Here is an 18,283-nt window from a genome sequence, read left to right as displayed (position 1 = left end):
ACATGTCGGAGAATGTTAAAGAATGCCAACACAAGATAACACAGAGGCCTTCGAAAAGTGTCGGTGCTTCCTAAACGATCATCCTACCACATCGAATATATATATATATATATATATATATATATATATATATAAAATTGCGTGGAAAGAAGCAGAACACAATCGCCGCACATTGAGGCCGATTGCTTAGGGCTTCACCATAGTATTTATATGCCCAAAAAAAGCAAATTATTAAATGTAGATTTTATCTCTGATTTTTTTATTATTATTTGTAATAACTCAAGGCATTGTTTCCGAGGCATGTCATGTGCAACCTCTGCCACAACATATACATCTCCAACATGTTACCACGAACATGTAAAAATCAGATTAATCACAGATTTCATCTTTTTCTATCGCGTCCTCCCCCCTGCCTAAACTTAAACAAATCCTTGCTTTTTGGTTTCTTATTTCTCTAAGCGACATTAGGCGGTTGTCCGGTTCTGCAAGAGCTAAGCTACCAATTGCAATGAAATCACTTTTGTTCTCGGACAACACGGGATTAGGTAGAACTAATCCCACCGGGAAGGCAGGAAGCCGCACTTCGTTCGATGCTGATTTCTCGCTCGGCGTGTCCAAAAACGCGAAAATGATATTGGTAAAAGCCACTAAGAAATTTAAACTATGCATTCTGTGATGTTTTTACTTTAAATTTTTTCTGATGACAACAAAAATTTGGAATAAATGTGTCATATGGGTATAAATTTAGATTTTTTTTATATTACTAGTAAAAGTTTAGTGTAATTTTATCACAGTAGGTATAATTTAAAGAAAAAATTGTGATTTTTTCTCATTAAAGAAAGAGAGATTTTCAGAAACTTTTTAGGTCTCTAAATAATGATCAATGCGCTCGAATTAATCGTACCACATTGGACGCCGGTCTTGGCTTCCGCCGACAAAGCTTAATTTTGGGGATGTTCGGCACTTTCAACGTAGGGTACAAAGGAGGTCCTGATTCGATTGCCCAAGCTTCTCGAGGGGCGAAGGTCACGTGCTCTCGGCACGTGACGCTGATATCCTCCGCCCCTCGGTCAAACAAATCCCCGAGGCGCAAGGGAGAAGCTGCCGCTGGCGCTTGAATCCGCAGCTGCGTTGACTAACGAGTTTCGCCGGGGAATCGACGGTCCACGTCGCGCATATGAAGGACCCAAGGATAGTCCGCGTAGCGTAGGATCAAAGAGGGGCCCCGCCACTTTTGTCTCCTTGTGCACGGGTGATGGGACTCTCTGCCTAGCTCTGGATCCAAAGTTAACAAGATTAAAAGTACAAAAAGATAAATAAATAATTTATGTAAAAATAAAAATTAAGGCATTATTTAATCGGTTTTATTGGAGGGAGTACTGGTTCAAGGAAGATCCTTGAACCGGACCGGATCGACCTTCTCGGCCGATTCTAATCCGCTTCTCGATTTCAAAAGTTTAGAACCGACTATTATTGAGTCCAGTTCTCGATTAAGGGTGCGAAACTGGACCGAACTAGGGAGCCGGACTAAATCGAGAAACCCTAATTTTTGCTTTTTTTTTTTTAATTTATATTGTATTTTGTATTCGACTGATCTGTCGTCTCCACATTGCATAAACAAAGAGATTTTTTTATTAAAGTTTCTCTTTTTAAGAAGTAAGAAAATTAAAAATAGAACAAAAGAAATTGGCCGTTTTGGAACCAGCCTGCACCGAATTGAGTCGATTCCAGGATCTACAGAGTAGACATCAAATTAAAAAAAAAAATTGGAAATCAATTTGGATAGGGTAGGTTTCAAATTCAAGAGCACCCGAAACTACGCATTCCTAGAGTTGAGTCGACACGTGGGAACTCCGCCGACACCGTCCTGGATCTATTAATCTTGACATATTCAATATCGATCCAACAGATGATTGTGATTGATGTAATTTTCATGGTTTGCCACCTTGCCTCTCTTGTCTCGACTGTCGCTTTCCAGATCCATTATTCTCTTACACATAATTACGTACACAAGCGCCTTTTCACCAAATCCAAATTTTCTTTTTCCCCTAGCAAAAAGATTCCAGCTTTTCAGCACTAAATGATTCTCTACTGACTTCATACTTTCATCATTTCTTGAAATTCCTCGGAGCATGTGAACTTCAATACAGCAGCAGTGTGCCTTCATAACTCTCTGCGACCCCACGGAAGTCTCTCTCTGCAACTTCTTTCCCAAATTCAGTCTCAGAGCTCCATTTCCAAAGTTCCCATGAATGGATGAAGTTGCAGGTGCGGGTACGGCTTTTAATGCCAGAGAGTCGTCATTATGGTTTCTCATGAGCGTTGCATGATTTGATTCCACTCGGATTCAAGAGAAGCTCCAAAAGGATCCACTTTGGAGAACCTCGTCTTTGCTGGGGCAATGGCCGGTTCCCCTGTTTTGCTCTGTATCTTGTTCTCTGTGATCAGTTTGACGATGGGTGTCGTTCCACTTGCAATGGCTCAACTCAGCCCAAGTGAAACCAGAGCTCTCTTTCAAATTCAGAAGCAGTTGGAGTACCCGGAAGCTCTCCAGGGATGGACAAATTGGACCAGCTTCTGCTACCTCCCACCATCACCTTCTCTCACCATTGCCTGCTCCGACAATCGCGTGACGGAGCTGACCATCGTTGGGACCAAGAACTCATCCTCTGGCAACGGCCTGAATCCCGATCCCCCCCGATTTGCCGTTTCTCAGCAGACTCTCTCTGCTGGTTTCTCCATTGACTCCTTCTTCACCGTGCTCACCAAGTTCTCCAACCTGACGGTGCTCTCGCTCGTGTCCCTGGGCCTGTGGGGACCGCTTCCCTCCAAGGTCAGCCGGTTTCACTCGCTCGTGGTGCTCAACCTCAGCTCGAACTCCATCTACGGGGAGATTCCTCAGTCCATCACTTCATTCAAGAGCCTCAGGAGTCTTGTTCTGTCTGATAATTTGCTCAATGGGAGTGTCCCAGATCTCAAGGGCCTACCTGTTCTTGAAGAGCTGAATTTGAGCGACAACTTTCTCGGACCAGAGTTCCCATGGCTCGGAGATACCCTAGTAAGCGTTCTGTTGAGAAACAACTCATTCGGATCTGAAATTCCTAGTGAATTGAATGGCTTGGGTCAGCTTCAGCGATTGGATGTCTCGGCCAACGGGCTTTCTGGGCACGTCCCGTCTTTCATTTTCAGTCTGCCTTCGATTCGTTACCTTAGTTTAGAGGACAATCAGCTCAGTGGAGCACTTCCAACGAATCTTTCATGCGGTGGTAATCTCACTTATGTGGACATTTCGCGCAATCTTTTGGTTGGGAACATGCCGTCATGCATCGGGTCAAGTACGGCAAACCGGACAGTGATCAGCTCGTGGAATTGCTTGTCCGGCGGGAACTCAAAGTACCAGCACTCCTACTCTTATTGCCAGAAAGAAGCTTTGGCAGTTGAGCCTCCAGCTAAAGCTCAGAAACAAGGGTCGAGCATCAAACTGAGCCTCGTTCTTGGAATAATTGGAGGCACCATTGGGATTGCAGGGGCATTCGGACTGGTCATAGTGCTGATCAGGAGAGCAGAAGCACGGCGATCATTTGAAAGCAAGCCCGCCAAGTCCTATGCCGATGAACTGTCGTTTCGTGGCTCTCCAAGGTCGAGCATTGATTCGAGTAAGATCTCTCGTCTGTACTTTAGTATTATTGCTCAGATTATTGGAAATGACAAGTAATAATCCCTCCTAACAACGACACGGTAGACAATCTTTGTGTTATCCGGTTTGTAACTTAGATAACATGCGAAAAATGCTCAATTCTTCGATAGGGCGAATGCCTCAGACAATGAGGCTGGCGACACTCGGCCTCCCACCTTATCATGTTTTCACTCTGGAGGAAATTGAAGATGCAACAAACAGTTTTGATCCATGCAATTTGATGGGAGAGGCAAATGAAGGACAGGTAAAGTAAAGCGTTTTCTTTTACAATTCAAATGTTAAGTTCGATCACGACTGAAGTCGACAGTGAAGCCATCTAACAGCTGAAGAGTGATACCTTCATATGTTCCGCAGATATATAAGGGTTGGCTCAGAGATGGCACAGTAGTCCTAGTGAAGTGCTTGAAACTGAAACAGAGAAGTTTGCCTCAACAGGCTGTGCAGCAACTGGACAATCTATCTAAGCTAAGGCATCGCCATTTGGTCAGTCTTCTTGGACACTGCATCGTCACTTATCACGACCACCCCAATGTGGCCAGCACAGTGTTTATCATCCTCGAACACGTATCGAATGGATCACTGGCGAATCACATCACAGGCAAGATTTCGGAAAAGAAAGGACCTGTTCTTTCGGCGAATGCCTGTGTGTCATCTGCCAATCAGTTTTATGTCTGCTGATGTATGTGCAGATTGGAGAAGGAAAGAGATGCTGAAATGGCCACAGCGAATGGCGATTTCCATACGCGTGGCGAGGGGCATCCAGTTCTTGCACACTGGGATCGCTCCTGGAATTTTCGGGAATGACCTGAAGATAGACAATGTTCTGCTGGATGAGAGTCTCACCCCGAAAATCGCCAATTACAGCATTCCACTGACATTCAAGGTGAGATTTTGAATCATAAGCTCCATCGTGCTCCAAAATCTCTGTTGCATCCTTTACCTGACGCTCGTTTACCCCCTCAAAATTTTCCAGATGGGTTCCGAAATCGCATCGAACGATAGCAGGTATTACAATGTCCGATCTCTATTGACGTCCATTTGCATGCTGCTCATGAGCAATGCAGACTCGTCTTTCTTTTCAACTTCATTTTCCACTATTATAGCGCTCAGATAAAGGAATTCTGTCTGCTTTTTTCAGTCCAAAAGATTCAGAAAGGGAAGATATGTATCAGCTTGGGAAGATTCTCCTGCAAGTCATCACTGGGAAGCTTGTCAAGTCCACCGGTGAATTGGATGACATGAAACAGCTGGTACTTCACTTCCTAGAGCAGTCTACGTATTCTCATTCGCATCTAGCATTGCGAAAAGCCGAATGTTTCTGATGGAACTGATTTCTCCTGCTAATTGAAATTGCAGCTAGAGAAGAGCCTAACGGAACACCCCTCCCAGCTACGCAGTGCAACAGATCCGTCCATTCGAGGCACCTTTGCTTACCAATCGCTTAAGACGGCGGTAGAAGTCACCGTGAATTGCCTTACGGAAGAGCCCAGCAAGCGGCCTTCAATAGAAGATGTTCTCTGGAATCTGCAGTACTCAATTCAGGTTCAAGAAGGCTGGACCAGCAGTGAGAACCTCAGTACAAGAGCATAAAGCTTCTCTTCTTGCACTATGCACTTTCAATGCTTTTCCCTGTAATTACTAAGTTTGTCAGAAAGAAATAAAGCTTAGTGTGCAAAAGATACTGTCGATATATTCTAGTAATCTCTGTTCTCGCTTATTCACTCAGGCACGCGCCGTGACGCGCGTGCATACATGCGCACCGAACAACATGGGCTTCGTCGCGAGGATGATGAACTGGAGTCACTTCTATGCACGCGGTTTTGTCGTGCTAGGCGAAATCTCTAGGTTATAAAACAATCATACTTCACATTCCAAGCTGGTAAGGTGAGAACATAGTCCAAGGTAAGAAATGCGACAAATACTAGTAAATCACAAGAGTCAGACGGATAAATGCATACAGGATCCTCCATAACAATCTCTGCCTCTCATAGTACTTGAAGCACATTAGTGGCGACAGTAACAAGAGCCTCATTCATTGAGCATCTCCTTGACCGAGAACCCGAGGTAATCGTCAAAATAATTAGGAGGCTCGTGAATGAAGCAAGAAATAACATCTCGCAGAGTGATCACCCCTACGACCTCCTCCTCATCAGACACCACATATATCCTATGTACCGACTTCGACGCGAGGCTGTGGATCACACTGCCGAGTGTTGAAACGGGCTTGCACGTGATCGGAGGTATCACTTTGCCGGGTTCTTGAGTTCTCGAGATGATAGTGCTCATGAAATCCATCACTGTCAGGTGCCTGCGGAAAAATTTCTCAAAGAAAGCTAATAACGACTCTGGTTACCACAGACCAGACATAAGGCAAGAGAAAGTAAGAAGTAATGAACCAGATAAATCAGTTTTCGCAGATAGAGCTTACATAGTGTGGCATTCTTGTTTGCACAGCATTAATACTAATTTGTTCTACCAACAAACTAAGAACTTCATGAATAGGAAACTGATACTGCGATAGACTCGGACAATGCAAAAGTTATGTGACGTCGCAGCATTTACTGGAGAAAACTTTTTAAGAAGGGCCTATTTAATGAGTTCTCACGAGACACTCTCCAACCATACCAAATAGTGAAACATTATGATTTACAATGCTCCGGTTATTTATGTTACCGGAGAAACAGCACATTGGAACTAACAAATTTTACTTAATGGGTGTTCAACAAGTGCCCTCCAAACAGATCCATTTAAAAATTGGACAAGCTCAACTATATTGATAGACTAGAGGCACTTGGCGTGTTAGAATACCTGAAATTGGAGAAAAGCTGGTGCTTCAGCAGCAAGTGACTAATATCTCTAATGCTTATGTTTCCCACGATCTTCTTCTTTGGCCCTGCCACGACAGGGACGCCACCAATCCGATTCTCTCTCATCCGCTTAAAAGCCTCCAGAATCAGTTCGTCACTTTGGACGCTAATGACCTGTACAAGCCAAACAAGTGCTCCTCAAATTTAAGATCACCTGTAAATCTTCTAGTTACAGATGGAGATCTTATGCATAGGATACCTCATCACGTGACATGAAAGGAAGTCCTAATTCACCAATAGCGATTTCGGAAATGCAGTCGAACCAATCTCTTCCTCTGCAACCCTCAAGGCCTTGAATAACTGCAGATTGAGTGATGAAGTTCTGTATGTTGGGCTTTCCCGATTCGATGACGGGAACACTCCTTAGCCTGTACTTCGAAAGTAGCAACAACACGCTCAACATCGAACTATCTTCTGCTACTGGTATGAATGGAGCCCACCGATAAGATTTAATTATCGACTTCACCTGAAACACCCCCAAAAGAACACATTTTCATCTCAACTTTCACAGATCATGTTCACTCTACAGAAAAACGTACTCATGCTCAGGGTATTGGTAACGCTTCACAAATTAGCTTATTGTAATAAGCTTCAATCGGTATTATGGAACTCTGATTCAGGCTTGCCATTGACAAGCAATTCAACTGTAATTTGCACTTAACATAACCACAACTCATTTGCTATCACATGACAACACCGCAAAAATAATCCGACATTAACTGAGGCTAAGAATTTAATTATCCTTACTGAGGTAGACTTGAAGGGCTCCTCTTGGAGAATAACCCTGTAAAAATCCTGCCCCAAATTGTCCGCGGCGGTGGAAGCATCTCTACCCGCGCCTTTCTCAGCAGCCACGCCCCCTGCCGCGGCAGCACCCACCGCCGCGATGGTGAGCCCAGCTACAGCAGCAGGACCAGTCACGCCCAGCACCAATGCCCCGAGAGCGCCAACTGCTCCAGCTCCCACACCTGCTGCACTCGCCGAACCTGCCAACAGAGCAACCGCCGCGAGCTCTGCGCTCTCCAACACCCACAAGATTATGGCCGAGTAGTCCACAATTCCCAAGTACCTGTCTCTCCAATTTGTACTCGTTTTGGCATCCGGGTTCCTCACCGGAGCCGACATTATGTTGTGCTCCGATAGAACCTTAACCGCGTCAGCCACTGAGGCGTCTCCTTCGATTTCGATCACTACAACATCCATGGTTTTGCATGGGATTAGATAACACTAAATATAAACTACTCCTGATCTGACCACAACAAGTACACTCTCACATTCCAAAAACCAAACTTACATTCAACTTACAATTCCCAAAACGAAAAACAGATTCACCTTCAAAACCTAAACCCTATTTTTGTGTCCATATAATTGGGGGGAAAGAAAAAAGAGAAATTAGTAATTAAGAATTTGCAGCTATAACTTACTACCTTTGCCACCAGGAACTTGTGGGAATGAAGAAACTGGGATTCTGGCAAATGCAGAGGTCAGACTTTCTTGCACTGAAGGAGGCAATTTTTTCTTGGACTGAATCGTCTCAAAGTACGCATCACAGCTCGCCAGCTTCTCGCTTCCCTTCATCTCTTGTGGCCGTGCCATTTCCTAAGATGGCTCAACACAAAAGTCCCGCAATTTCACAAAGAACACCCAAGAATTCAAAGAAGAACAGCCAAAAAAAAAAGAACTGATCTTTTCACGCGCCTAAAGGATGTTCTTCAGGGCTGTCTTCGTTTTCGCCTGTTCTTGTCTCTGTTTCAGTGCGTCTCTCCTAAGAACCGTGCTTCGGAGTTAGTTGTGGCGGTTGTCTGATGTGCATGCAGCCCGGTTTCGCCACCTGTCCGCACCCGAGACGTGTCGTCCTCCGAGAAATGGCGGTGTTGCGATTAGATGGGGAAGTGAAAGTGGGTCAGTCCAGTAGTGTCCGAATGAGCCGGACTGTACTGCTTCGTGCCCGGCCAGCCATTTCGACTCGGCCCAATCACGCCTTATCGTCTCGACAGAAATGATTCAATGAACTGAATTTGATGCAAGGAAAGCTAATCAATTGCTAATACATGACCATGAGACAAAAGAGAGGATAGGAATGATGGCCCTTTTTAATGTCATAAGAAAAAATGACAGATTTTAATTTGTTCAATATGCAATATCGTCCTTGAATTTTTTATTTGTTCAATATAACTCCCGAACTTTAGTCCAACGTGCAATGACGGTCCCAAACTTTTAATCTGTTCAATATAATCTATGAACTTTCGATATACATTCAATTTTAATCTCTGGATCATATGAAGGTTTTCAATGCAATGCTTTCATTAATTCAAGGTCAACCACAGTATTGGACATCTCCACATAATTTAGGGACTAGATTGAAAATGTGAAACTTATTTTTTACATCTCTTAATTAGGTATAACTCAGCTCAATGAAGGTTCATATATGTGCTGCATTTGCATTTTGTTTTTGTGAAAAAAACTAGTGAATTCCATATATTTTTTACAGCAAAAGCAGTAGTTTCTCTGCTCATTTTAGTAAGTGTTAAATAAAAAGGGAACCACACATTAAACAACAGAAAATTTACCAAAAAAGTCTTAAATATATTATAATTTTGCCAATTCAGTCATAAACCTTTTTTTTGTCAATTAAATCCTAGATCTTTTGTATTTGCGCTAATTCAGCCGATTTGGGCGGCCAGCGCTAACTTGACACTGCCCGATGCTGATGTGGAATTTTTTAAATAATATTTTAATAATCTTTTGAGTTTTTATGGTTTTTTTCTTTTTCCTTTAGCTTTTTTGTCCTAAAGCTTTGAGCCGGTGAGGGCGTCACCACGCTTGTCTCGTGCGGGCGAGGGCCCCGATGGCCTCGCTTGGTCCGGGAGAGCGAGGTCATCGTGCCCATCGCCCAACCCGGGCAAGGGTCGCCGGCCCTATGGTTTTAGGAAAAAAATCTAAAGAAAAAAATCATAAAAATTACTAAAATATTATTAAAAAAAGTTCACGTTAGTGCCAACCAACCAAATGAAGTGAATTGGCATAAATATAAAAGATATATGATTAAATTGACACAATTGCAATAGGTTTAAGACTTTTTCAATAATTCTCACATTAAACAATAGTCTACGTTTCCTACCTCTCCATGAATTCCATTGCAGAATATGATGCCTGCACACCCCTTGGGAGATTCAACTGCATTTGTGACTTGGAGAACTTACAAAGATCATCTTTATCCACTTTAATCCATTTACTCTACATCAGAACAGTCAAAAAGACAATGCAAGTATTCTCGCACGTTTGTCTAACTAGCGTATATCCATGGTTAATCCATCTAATGCGAGAAAGAAGAAGAGGAAAATTTAGAATGATCAATCCAAAAAAACCTTAATTAAGTGGGAAGTATAGTTTGGGTCTTAATTCCTGAAAGCTCATGGTTCTAAGTATCTAACATCACGTAAATTCTGTACTATGGCAACTCTTGTTCCTTCCAAATGTCACATGTCAGAATTGCCAAGGAACTTAATGAGATGATCCTTCGTCTCAGCAGGAGACATTGAAGCACGAGCACTCTTCTTGGAAGTGGATAATGCCACTGATGAATGTGGAAACCAAATTGAGCTCTTAGGTCCTTCCCGGGAGCTGAAAGCCGTTGGCTTGTCCATGTAGTTTGATGAAACACGCGCTGTACCATCGGCTTGCGGCGATGGTTGGAGTAATTTGATTGGTGTTGCTGGATCATCACCAAGCTTCAAGTCCCTCCCAAAACCTCCTTCCTTTCCTTTATCACCAAGACAGTCGGTTTCCCTGCCACTGGCGAACGAGGTCATCGCGGCTGCTAACACAGACTGGAAAGACAAATTCAACGATATTGCTTTCGTCGCTTCCGCACCAGACTTGTCGGGTAAAGATTGTGGATGAGAAGCTTGGCTCTTGGTAACTGGCCACAAATGGGGTTGGTAGAATTGATGTTGTGGTGGCATACCATGATTTAAAACCCTAGGACCAATGCCCGAAGATGGTTTATGGGTTGTGGTATCCAAGTGACTCGATGACGGTGATGAAGGTGGTGGTGAGCAGAAGCTGAGATATGTTGAAGGGGCTGTCAGTAAAGACGGGAAGCATGGAGAGTATCGATATCCATCAAGATCAGAGAAGTCGGGGCTCGAGGTGAGATCAAGAGTAATGGTGGGGTGAGAATTGCAAGTAGAAATCTGGGAAGAGCTAGAAAAATAAATTCGAGGCAGCTTGGGATTTCGATCGCCCGTGTAATCAAGTCCATACATGCCACCAGTAGACGTGGTGGAGGCAGGGCCACAGGACGCCGAAAATCGAAGGCCGTGTTGTTGCTGCTGCTGCTGCTGCTGTGAGGTCGATGAGCTAGATTGTATTATGGAAGTAGCTGCGGAAGTGGTGGAAGCCATAACCGGGGCCGAGATAGGAAGAGGGTGGTTGTGATTCCCTTCATAAGTGGTGATCAAGACGGACATATCCTCTATACATCTTTGTACCTGTGATATTGCCAAATTAAAATGGACGAAATCCATGTCTAGATTCAAGAATGCATACATTTGAAAAGAGGAAAAACCGTGTGCATGAATGAGACCTACTTGCTTTCTGACCGGACAAGATGGCAAGACAGTGCAACGGTAGTATGCTCGAGGACATGGATTTGCTTTCGAAATTTTCTGTCCGTACTTCCTCCATTGGCATCCATCTTCCATCTGTGTGTCAAGAACAATATGGCGCTTTTTATTTCATCCTTTCCGACAAAATCTAATCCTAGGACTAAACTGAATTCTTTCCCATATACACGTAGACCATAGCAAACGAATGGGTACGAACTGAGATCTTCCTAAAATAGCCTACTCAATTTAGATTCTTGAGATCGCAACTAATCACATTGAAGACTATATGAGCGTTTGTGATGTATTTGCGAACAAAAAAATTCATAAACTGTTACAGCTAAAAATACTTACAGTGGGTGCATCAGACCTAACTCTGACGCAAACCCTAGCTTTCTTCAAACGGGTCTGCTCCAAAACCTGCTCACCATCGCTTTTCAATGTCCTGAGAAGCTTTCTTGATGGCCATGTCCTCGAGAGTTCACCTTCCTTGGGGTCCTTCGAGCTCTCATGATCACAGCTCATGAACTTTCCATTGCACGAGTCAAGTGACAATTCTTGTTTCGAGTCACTATTTCCGTTCTTTGTGCTTTCTCTCCGCATCGATGATATGTTTATCCTCTCTCCATCGGTCTTCAGCCGGCTCGAGCTCAGTCCTAGGGTGAGGGACAAGAGCTCGGCTTCTTCTTTGGTTTCCTGGTTGCAAGGAAGCGAAAGTTTGCTCCGTGAAGGTCCCATCTCGACCTTCTTCTCTTGTTGGACAAGCTCAAAGAATTGGTGTTGTAAACATTGGTAGGCCTTCACAATTTGGGACAACATGGACTTCAGCCTTTGGTTTTCTTCTCTAACCTGACCCATTTCAGCTCTAGCTGATTCAAGGCGAGCGTCCTAGAAGCACAGAAACATCATGATTTTTACCAAAAGAAGATGATTAAAAAACAGTTCTCGATATTAAGAGTGGCGCCTTTGAAATATAGGCCATTTACAGAAGATTCTCTCCTTACCACCTCTTTAATTTTTTATGAAATATCGTAAGTAGAAGGATGAACCTTGATCGTGTGGTCGGATGAGCAGTAACTTTTTGAACTCTTTTCTGGAGATGATCCGCATTCCGGGGTTAGCAAGGGCTTCTGAGCAATGCATTGCTTGTCAAAAACCTGAGTGTTTTAGTAGTTTGCAAGCAAAGTATAATCTCACAGCTAATTTCATACTTGCTAATAAACATGACAAGATCCATATACTTTTCAATCTAGACATTGCATACAAAACAGCACACATCGAAATCTTCTTAATTGAATTGGCCGGAAGATCTGCTTGAATGATTAGAAAAGTCGCAATATGGATGGAGAAGATAGGCCCATGCCATGGGTGGTTATTAGGGAAATTGTCATTCTTCTGGGTTAGAGCTGTTCAAGGAGATCATCACAAACTTCAGATAGATCCTCACTGATAAGTATCACATGAGAGAAAGAACATTGACGTTCATCTCTGAAAACATGAAAGCTTAAGACGATTCCGAATTACATGACGAGCGTCGAGCAATGCAGCATTTCAGATGAACACTTAATGATCATCTCAAAACCATAATCTCCTCCTCGATGTTTCAGGTTGAGGCTCTCTACCTTTTTAATTGCCGGTAACTTCTCACTAGAAAGCAATGACATGAGGCTAATCTGCTCTGGCTTGACGCAGACTCCGTGTTCTTCCTGTATATGTCACACATTCAAGACTGTAGTTAGTGTGGCACCACAATTCCCTAACGTTACCAACTTTCACAGATTAATATCGAGTATATCTGTGTAATGTCGAAATATCAAGGCAGCAATAAGCAGACTTGTTTGAGATTTATCTCGCAGCAAAACCGCAAAGTAAATGCATTAAATCTCTTGCTTCATGAACCTCTCCCTAACGGAATGCAAACGCCACAGAATTTTTTTTTCCATTTCAACATGAGCTCATGATGTTCAGAGAAGTCAACTGAGAAAGATTTCGTGAAAGAAATTTCGCAGATAGATCTTGAAGATTAATACCTCATTAGTGCCTGTAGAAGAATTCTCATCATCATCATCATCATCATCTTCGACGCCAGCGGACTTCATTTTCTTTTCCTCCATGGTTGTGTTCCTGAGAGAAGACATTTCAAGAGCATTCACCATCTCAGCATTTATACCTTTTTTGTAAGTAAGCTGTTTACAAATGGCACAACTGTGTCTTCTTCCTATATAAGTACTACTAGCAGAACCCACCAGATCGATTGATTGGTAAATTTATTTTATAACTTTCCCCTCAATTTTTTTCTTTAAAAAAAAAATGGAAGCACAAAGTCCAAGTTGCTTTTGCTTTGAGCATGTTACTCTTTAAGAAATGTCAACAACTCGCATAGACTATGAAGAAGCTGCAGGAAGGAACTCATTAATTCTAACAGCTAACCTTAATTTTAGGATTAGGAGCTAACAATGAAATGTTTTCAACTTCACATTGTCCATACTTACAACCACCGATTCTTAGTCAAACTCTTTCAGCCGCTCATCATCAGCAGCTACGACTCTGATGACCATGTGGGGTCCCTGTAGCAAATCGAAATTTGATTTATGATACTTAATTTTTTCTTCTTCTTTTTTGCTTCTAAACGTCGTGTCGTTCTACATCACAGCTCATTGCAAAGTTCAACCTCTGTGACGTGACTAACCCTTCGTTTTTCTGATATTAATTTCGCAATGTCCCTTGATTTTTATTAACCTTACTTAACATGACGATTGCCCAAGACCAAACGGACTTAACCAGTAGATCCTCAAGACTTGGCTTGACTTGAGATGAGCCCTTAGGAGCAAGGAAAGGATTCACAGGAAAATTGAATCAGATGGTGAGCCAATGGCATAGGTCAAGAATTTCCTTTGATTTCATTTCATGAGATGATCTTTGTTTTCACCTTATTCTAGAGTTTTCTAGATTAAAATCGGAAAGGAAGGAGATATCAATAAGTAAGATGAAGCCTTTTGGTGGTGAAATACTTTGGGAAAGTTATCAAAAAAGCCATAAACTTATTGTAATTGTGTCAATTCAGTTTTAAACTTCTTCTTTTTTGTCAATCGAGTCATAAACCTTTTGTAGCTATGCCAATTTAGTCCATTTGGTCGATCAACACCGACATGGATAACTTTTAATAATATTTTACTATTTTCTCTATTTTTATGTCTTTTTTATTTTTATTTTTTTTCTTTCTCATTTTTTTTTTTTTTTTTCTCACTAGCCGGCGAGGGAGGCGGGAGCTCGCCGGCCACCGGGCAAGGCCATCGTAGCTACGGGCCATGCCCGATGAGGGCCACGAAGCCCTCTCCGGCTAACGGACGAAAAAAATAAAATGAAAGAGAAATAAAAATATTAAAAATTGCCTACGTCAACGCCGGTCGGCCAAATGGACGGAGAGTTGGCACAAATGCAAAAATTTTAGGACTCAATTGGCCAAAAAATATTAAGACTGAATTGACACAACTATAATAGGTTTATGATTTTTTTAGTAATTTTTCCAAATATCGCGGGGTCTATAGATGACTAAAAAACTGATTGTCCACTTGTCTAAATCTGTCGTAAATAAGGAGGAAAAGAAATTGATTAAACCCTCGTTAGAGTCTTCTGATTTATGAACAGATGAATCATGGGTAGAATCACTGTTTATTAGGAACACAACCGATGAATAAGGAGGAAAAGAATTTTGTTCACTTGTATAGTTTATTAAAATAAAAATATATAGTTGATTAAGAAATGGATCTTTTTTTTCAATTGGAAATTCCTAATATGAATAACACTTATTAGAATTAAGCTTCATTTTCACTTCATTTGGTGCGAAACATTAGTGTTGGCTCGAGTAAATTAAATGTTAGGCACATGATGCACCTATGATTTTTGATGAATCGGGTCAACTAGTTTAAATCTAAACAAGGTCACCAAGACTTTGCCAAACAAAGATTAGAAAATTTACAAGAAATGACAAATTGATATGTATGATCCATTCTCTTACGATTGAACTTGATTAGGCCAATTTGACCAAAAAACAAAACTTGATTAGGCCATGGCAGATCCACGAGCTCCTAAAAAATATATATACAATAAAAATAGGGAAAAAGTTGACTGAACTACGAGCTTAATATTCTCCTAATGAAGGTTAAATCATATGTTATTGGGTGTAAGCAATTCGTAAGCATGATCTAATCCATTGACTCTGAATTTGTTTCCTAGTTTTAGATCTGCTCGCTCCTCACGATATCTGAGCTAGCATTGACACTTAACTTTTGTATATGGTTATATTTAATTTTCCAAGTGCGTAATATTAGGTAGAACAAGTAAACCTAAACCTGATTCTTGCTGCTCATTTGTCAATGTTAAGAGAAATATGTGTTCGTTTTCGCAAGATTATATTCTATTAGATCGGGGTTCGACGCATACTATAATATGTGCATATCTCATTTATCCTTAAACTTTCGTACAGCTCACTAAGAGCATAAAAAGATTAATTACGTAAGCACTTCACTTTATGAGGCCCTAATGAATATAATTTGTGCTATGATAAGCAATTTCTTTTTCACAGTAAAAACTCAAAGAGAGGCATTATTTGATCGCTCTAACTGTTTGAGCACTCTTATCAGCACGAAGCTGCTGACTTCGATGAAAATGGATGATTCGATCTTTTAGGGAAAATTACCAAAAAAATATCCTAAACCTATTACAACTGTGCCAATTCAGTCCAAAATATTTTTATTTTTTTGCCGATTTAGTCCTAAACTTTTTGCAATTGTGTCGGTTCGATCCATCTAGTGAATTTTGGCCGGCCGACAACCTAATATTATAATAATTTTTTGAAATTATTTTATTTTATTTTCTTTTTTTCTTCCCCTCCCCTCTTCTTCCTCCCTTCCATCTTCTTCCTCCAACTGATTGCCGGAGCTCGGCGACCGGCCGAAGGACGGCCGCCTCGGCCTCACAATGGCCAAGCGAGGCCGACCGTCCCTCTAAAGAAGAGGGAAGGGAAGGGAAGGGAAAAAGAAAAGAAAAGAGATAATAAAAAAATGAAAAAATTATAAAGATTAAAAAATTCAAAAATAATGTTAAAATATTCGGTCACCGGCCGGCTGGCCGGTGTCCACTTCGCCGCCGTCCGGCCAAAGTTTGCCGGATGGACTGAATTAGCACAAATGCAAAATATTTAGGACTAAATCGGACAAAAAAAAGTTTAGAACTGAATTGGTGCAATTGCAATAGATTTATAACTTTTTTGGTAAATTTCCCGATCTTTTAAACTCATCCAATAAAGAAATATCCATAAGATAGACTTAATTATCATAAAGGAAAAAAAGGTACATGTGCAACTAAAGTTGGTGACGATCTTCAAATTACAACTAAATCTGCGAGCCATTAAATCATCCATAAAAACAAAAATTAAAAAAAAAATAGTGGGGGGTCTCTAACTTAACAAATCAATTTCCTAAATGTCAGGAACAAAATACTAAAATCAGCAGCCCCATTGACCAACTTGAATCTTATTACACCACTTGGGACTGTGCATGTGCTTAAATTTTGATGGACCCAATAATTAAGATTAGTATATAGATGCGCCTAATTGAGCTGTCATCAGCTTCGCACTAGTTGATGATGCTTTAGAAAGTGTGACAAGCTTAAGGTTTTTTTTTATTTTATTTTAGTAGACTGTGTTGACCTAGTTACGGTTCTTGAATCTCTATAGTCCGTCCATACTCATTTATTGAATGGTCAATACGTATCTGCGCATATACGTACATTCATACGTACATGTGTATGAATTTTGCAATTGATCCGAATGCAAGAACAGCCCACATGAGATCCAGCCTGCGTCCCACACCAAGCCGTGTTTGTAAAGACCGCTCCAACGATGAATGCGGGATTTGACCTGGCCTTTATGTACATGCTATCTTTTGATGGCTTCGATCGTGCATATGGCGGTGGGAAGAATTACTCAAAAAAGTCCTAAATTGTACTTTTTTTTTATTTAAATTCTGTCAATTTGGTTTTAAACATTTTTACGTTTTACCAATTGAGTTCATCCCGCCAATTTTGACCGGAAATCGCTGATATGAGCTCCGATTGTCCTAAGTGACACGACTAACGAGAACGTGAACATGTTTTAATAATTTTTGGTTTTTCTTTTATTTTCTTCACTTTACTTTTTTTTTTAATTGAGGGTCATCGGCACTAGGAGAGGGCGTCGTGGTCCCTCGCTGGCCACAACGAGGGCGGGTTGGTCCTCGCCCGATGCCTTCGCCATGGCCAGAGAGGGCTTGGGATAGGGCCACCACGCCTTCACCAGCCAAAGCCAGGGCATCACAGCCTTCGATGGGTTTGGGTGAGGTTGTTACCCCCGGATCGGATCAGCCGAGGGCTTTGCGGCATCCACCTATGGCCGACGACCCTTGCTGGCCTCGGTCCAAAAATAAAAAGGTAAAGAGAACAAAAGAAAAAGTAAAATAAGAACAAAAAATTGTTAACATATTATTTAAAAATGTCTAGGACAGCGTTAATTGTGCCACATAGGACGATGGGTGTCCACAATAGCAATTTCGAACAAAATTGACCGAGATGAATTCGATTGGTAAAGTGTGAAAATATTTAGGACCAAATAGATCAAAATTTTTTTTTTGGTAATTTCCCTTATGACGTGGTTAAGCCCCGATATAGGTGAACATGGTCAAGTTTGGATCGGGTCAAAAATGGTCAGAGCCGTATTGACCCATTTAAACCATTTTATACACAATACAATTTGTGTGACTCATATCCGATCCAACAAAAACCTAACATGACCCAAATTACTAGAGCTAAGTGGTTCCAGGGCCGATCTAGGTTCCATCTAGGACGTAGAACCTATTTGTAAGAGTCGATCTCTCAATTTGGCCTATTCTCCCCGGTTGGAATAGGTGGGTAACGTGTATCCCCCCTATTTCGGTCATGGAACAGATTTCAATTGAGATGGGATGATTCTTTAAATCAAAGAATGATCATATTATGCATACCTTAGAACCCGCCTGTCACAGGTTCCAAAGTCGGTCCCAAGGTTTACCCAAATTCCACATGTATTCTTAATTAAA

General features: G+C 41.6%; 3 protein-coding genes across 4 annotated transcripts; 1 reads left to right on the top strand and 2 right to left on the bottom strand.

Moving 5' to 3' along the window:
* Positions 1 to 2,055: 2,055 nt before the first annotated feature.
* LOC115750856 (probable LRR receptor-like serine/threonine-protein kinase At1g14390) lies at positions 2,056 to 5,374 on the top strand. Its single transcript, XM_030688458.2, has 8 exons — positions 2,056 to 2,271; positions 2,343 to 3,656; positions 3,808 to 3,941; positions 4,052 to 4,295; positions 4,387 to 4,580; positions 4,671 to 4,702; positions 4,836 to 4,947; positions 5,054 to 5,374. Exons 1-8 carry the CDS (start codon positions 2,253 to 2,255, stop codon positions 5,285 to 5,287), a joined length of 2,283 nt encoding a protein of 760 aa, XP_030544318.1. The 5' UTR covers positions 2,056 to 2,252; the 3' UTR covers positions 5,288 to 5,374.
* Positions 5,375 to 5,545: 171 nt separating this feature from the next.
* On the bottom strand, positions 5,546 to 8,430 carry LOC115750913 (SNF1-related protein kinase regulatory subunit gamma-1-like). 2 transcript variants are annotated; one of them, XM_048279108.1, is made up of 6 exons: positions 8,259 to 8,430; positions 7,992 to 8,164; positions 7,312 to 7,754; positions 6,764 to 7,030; positions 6,506 to 6,678; positions 5,546 to 6,005 (listed from the first exon to the last, which is right to left on the bottom strand). In XM_048279108.1, the coding sequence occupies exons 2-6, from the start codon at positions 8,158 to 8,160 to the stop codon at positions 5,726 to 5,728; spliced, it is 1,332 nt and encodes a 443-aa protein (XP_048135065.1). In that variant the 5' UTR covers positions 8,161 to 8,164; positions 8,259 to 8,430; the 3' UTR covers positions 5,546 to 5,725. The 2 variants fall into 2 exon arrangements, with proteins under 2 accessions (XP_048135065.1, XP_048135066.1); XM_048279109.1 differs by lacking the exon at positions 8,259 to 8,430 and having other exon boundaries at positions 7,312 to 7,813; positions 7,992 to 8,124.
* Positions 8,431 to 9,949: 1,519 nt separating this feature from the next.
* LOC115750868 (WRKY transcription factor 72A) lies at positions 9,950 to 12,119 on the bottom strand. Its single transcript, XM_030688487.2, has 3 exons — positions 11,526 to 12,119; positions 11,157 to 11,270; positions 9,950 to 11,057 (listed from the first exon to the last, which is right to left on the bottom strand). Exons 1-3 carry the CDS (start codon positions 12,027 to 12,029, stop codon positions 10,044 to 10,046), a joined length of 1,632 nt encoding a protein of 543 aa, XP_030544347.2. The 5' UTR covers positions 12,030 to 12,119; the 3' UTR covers positions 9,950 to 10,043.
* Between the last annotated feature and the right edge of the window lie 6,164 nt (positions 12,120 to 18,283).

This window comes from Rhodamnia argentea, chromosome 5 (assembly GCF_020921035.1).
Source record: "Rhodamnia argentea isolate NSW1041297 chromosome 5, ASM2092103v1, whole genome shotgun sequence".
Classification (NCBI taxonomy): Eukaryota; Viridiplantae; Streptophyta; class Magnoliopsida; order Myrtales; family Myrtaceae; genus Rhodamnia; species Rhodamnia argentea.
Note: the sequence above shows the minus strand (reverse complement) of the source record. Positions and strands in the feature narration are given on the sequence as shown.

Excerpts from the sequence above, each read along its gene's own strand:
- LOC115750913 (XM_048279108.1), bottom strand. The coding sequence starts at position 8,160 with ATGGCACGGCCACAAGAGATGAAGGGAAGCGAGAAGCTGGCGAGCTGT. Across the intron at positions 6,679-6,763 it reads CTTTCATGTCACGTGATGAG|GTCATTAGCGTCCAAAGTGA; the intron begins GTATCCTATGCA and ends TGGCTTGTACAG. Across the intron at positions 6,006-6,505 it reads CAGCTTTTCTCCAATTTCAG|GCACCTGACAGTGATGGATT; the intron begins GTATTCTAACAC and ends ATTTTTCCGCAG.
- LOC115750856 (XM_030688458.2), top strand. Across the intron at positions 4,703-4,835 it reads ATCGCATCGAACGATAGCAG|TCCAAAAGATTCAGAAAGGG; the intron begins GTATTACAATGT and ends TGCTTTTTTCAG. Across the intron at positions 4,948-5,053 it reads TGGATGACATGAAACAGCTG|CTAGAGAAGAGCCTAACGGA; the intron begins GTACTTCACTTC and ends TTGAAATTGCAG.
- LOC115750868 (XM_030688487.2), bottom strand. The coding sequence starts at position 12,029 with ATGGGTCAGGTTAGAGAAGAAAACCAAAGGCTGAAGTCCATGTTGTCC. Across the intron at positions 11,271-11,525 it reads TTAGGTCTGATGCACCCACT|ATGGAAGATGGATGCCAATG; the intron begins GTAAGTATTTTT and ends CTTGACACACAG. Across the intron at positions 11,058-11,156 it reads CTTGTCCGGTCAGAAAGCAA|GTACAAAGATGTATAGAGGA; the intron begins GTAGGTCTCATT and ends GCAATATCACAG.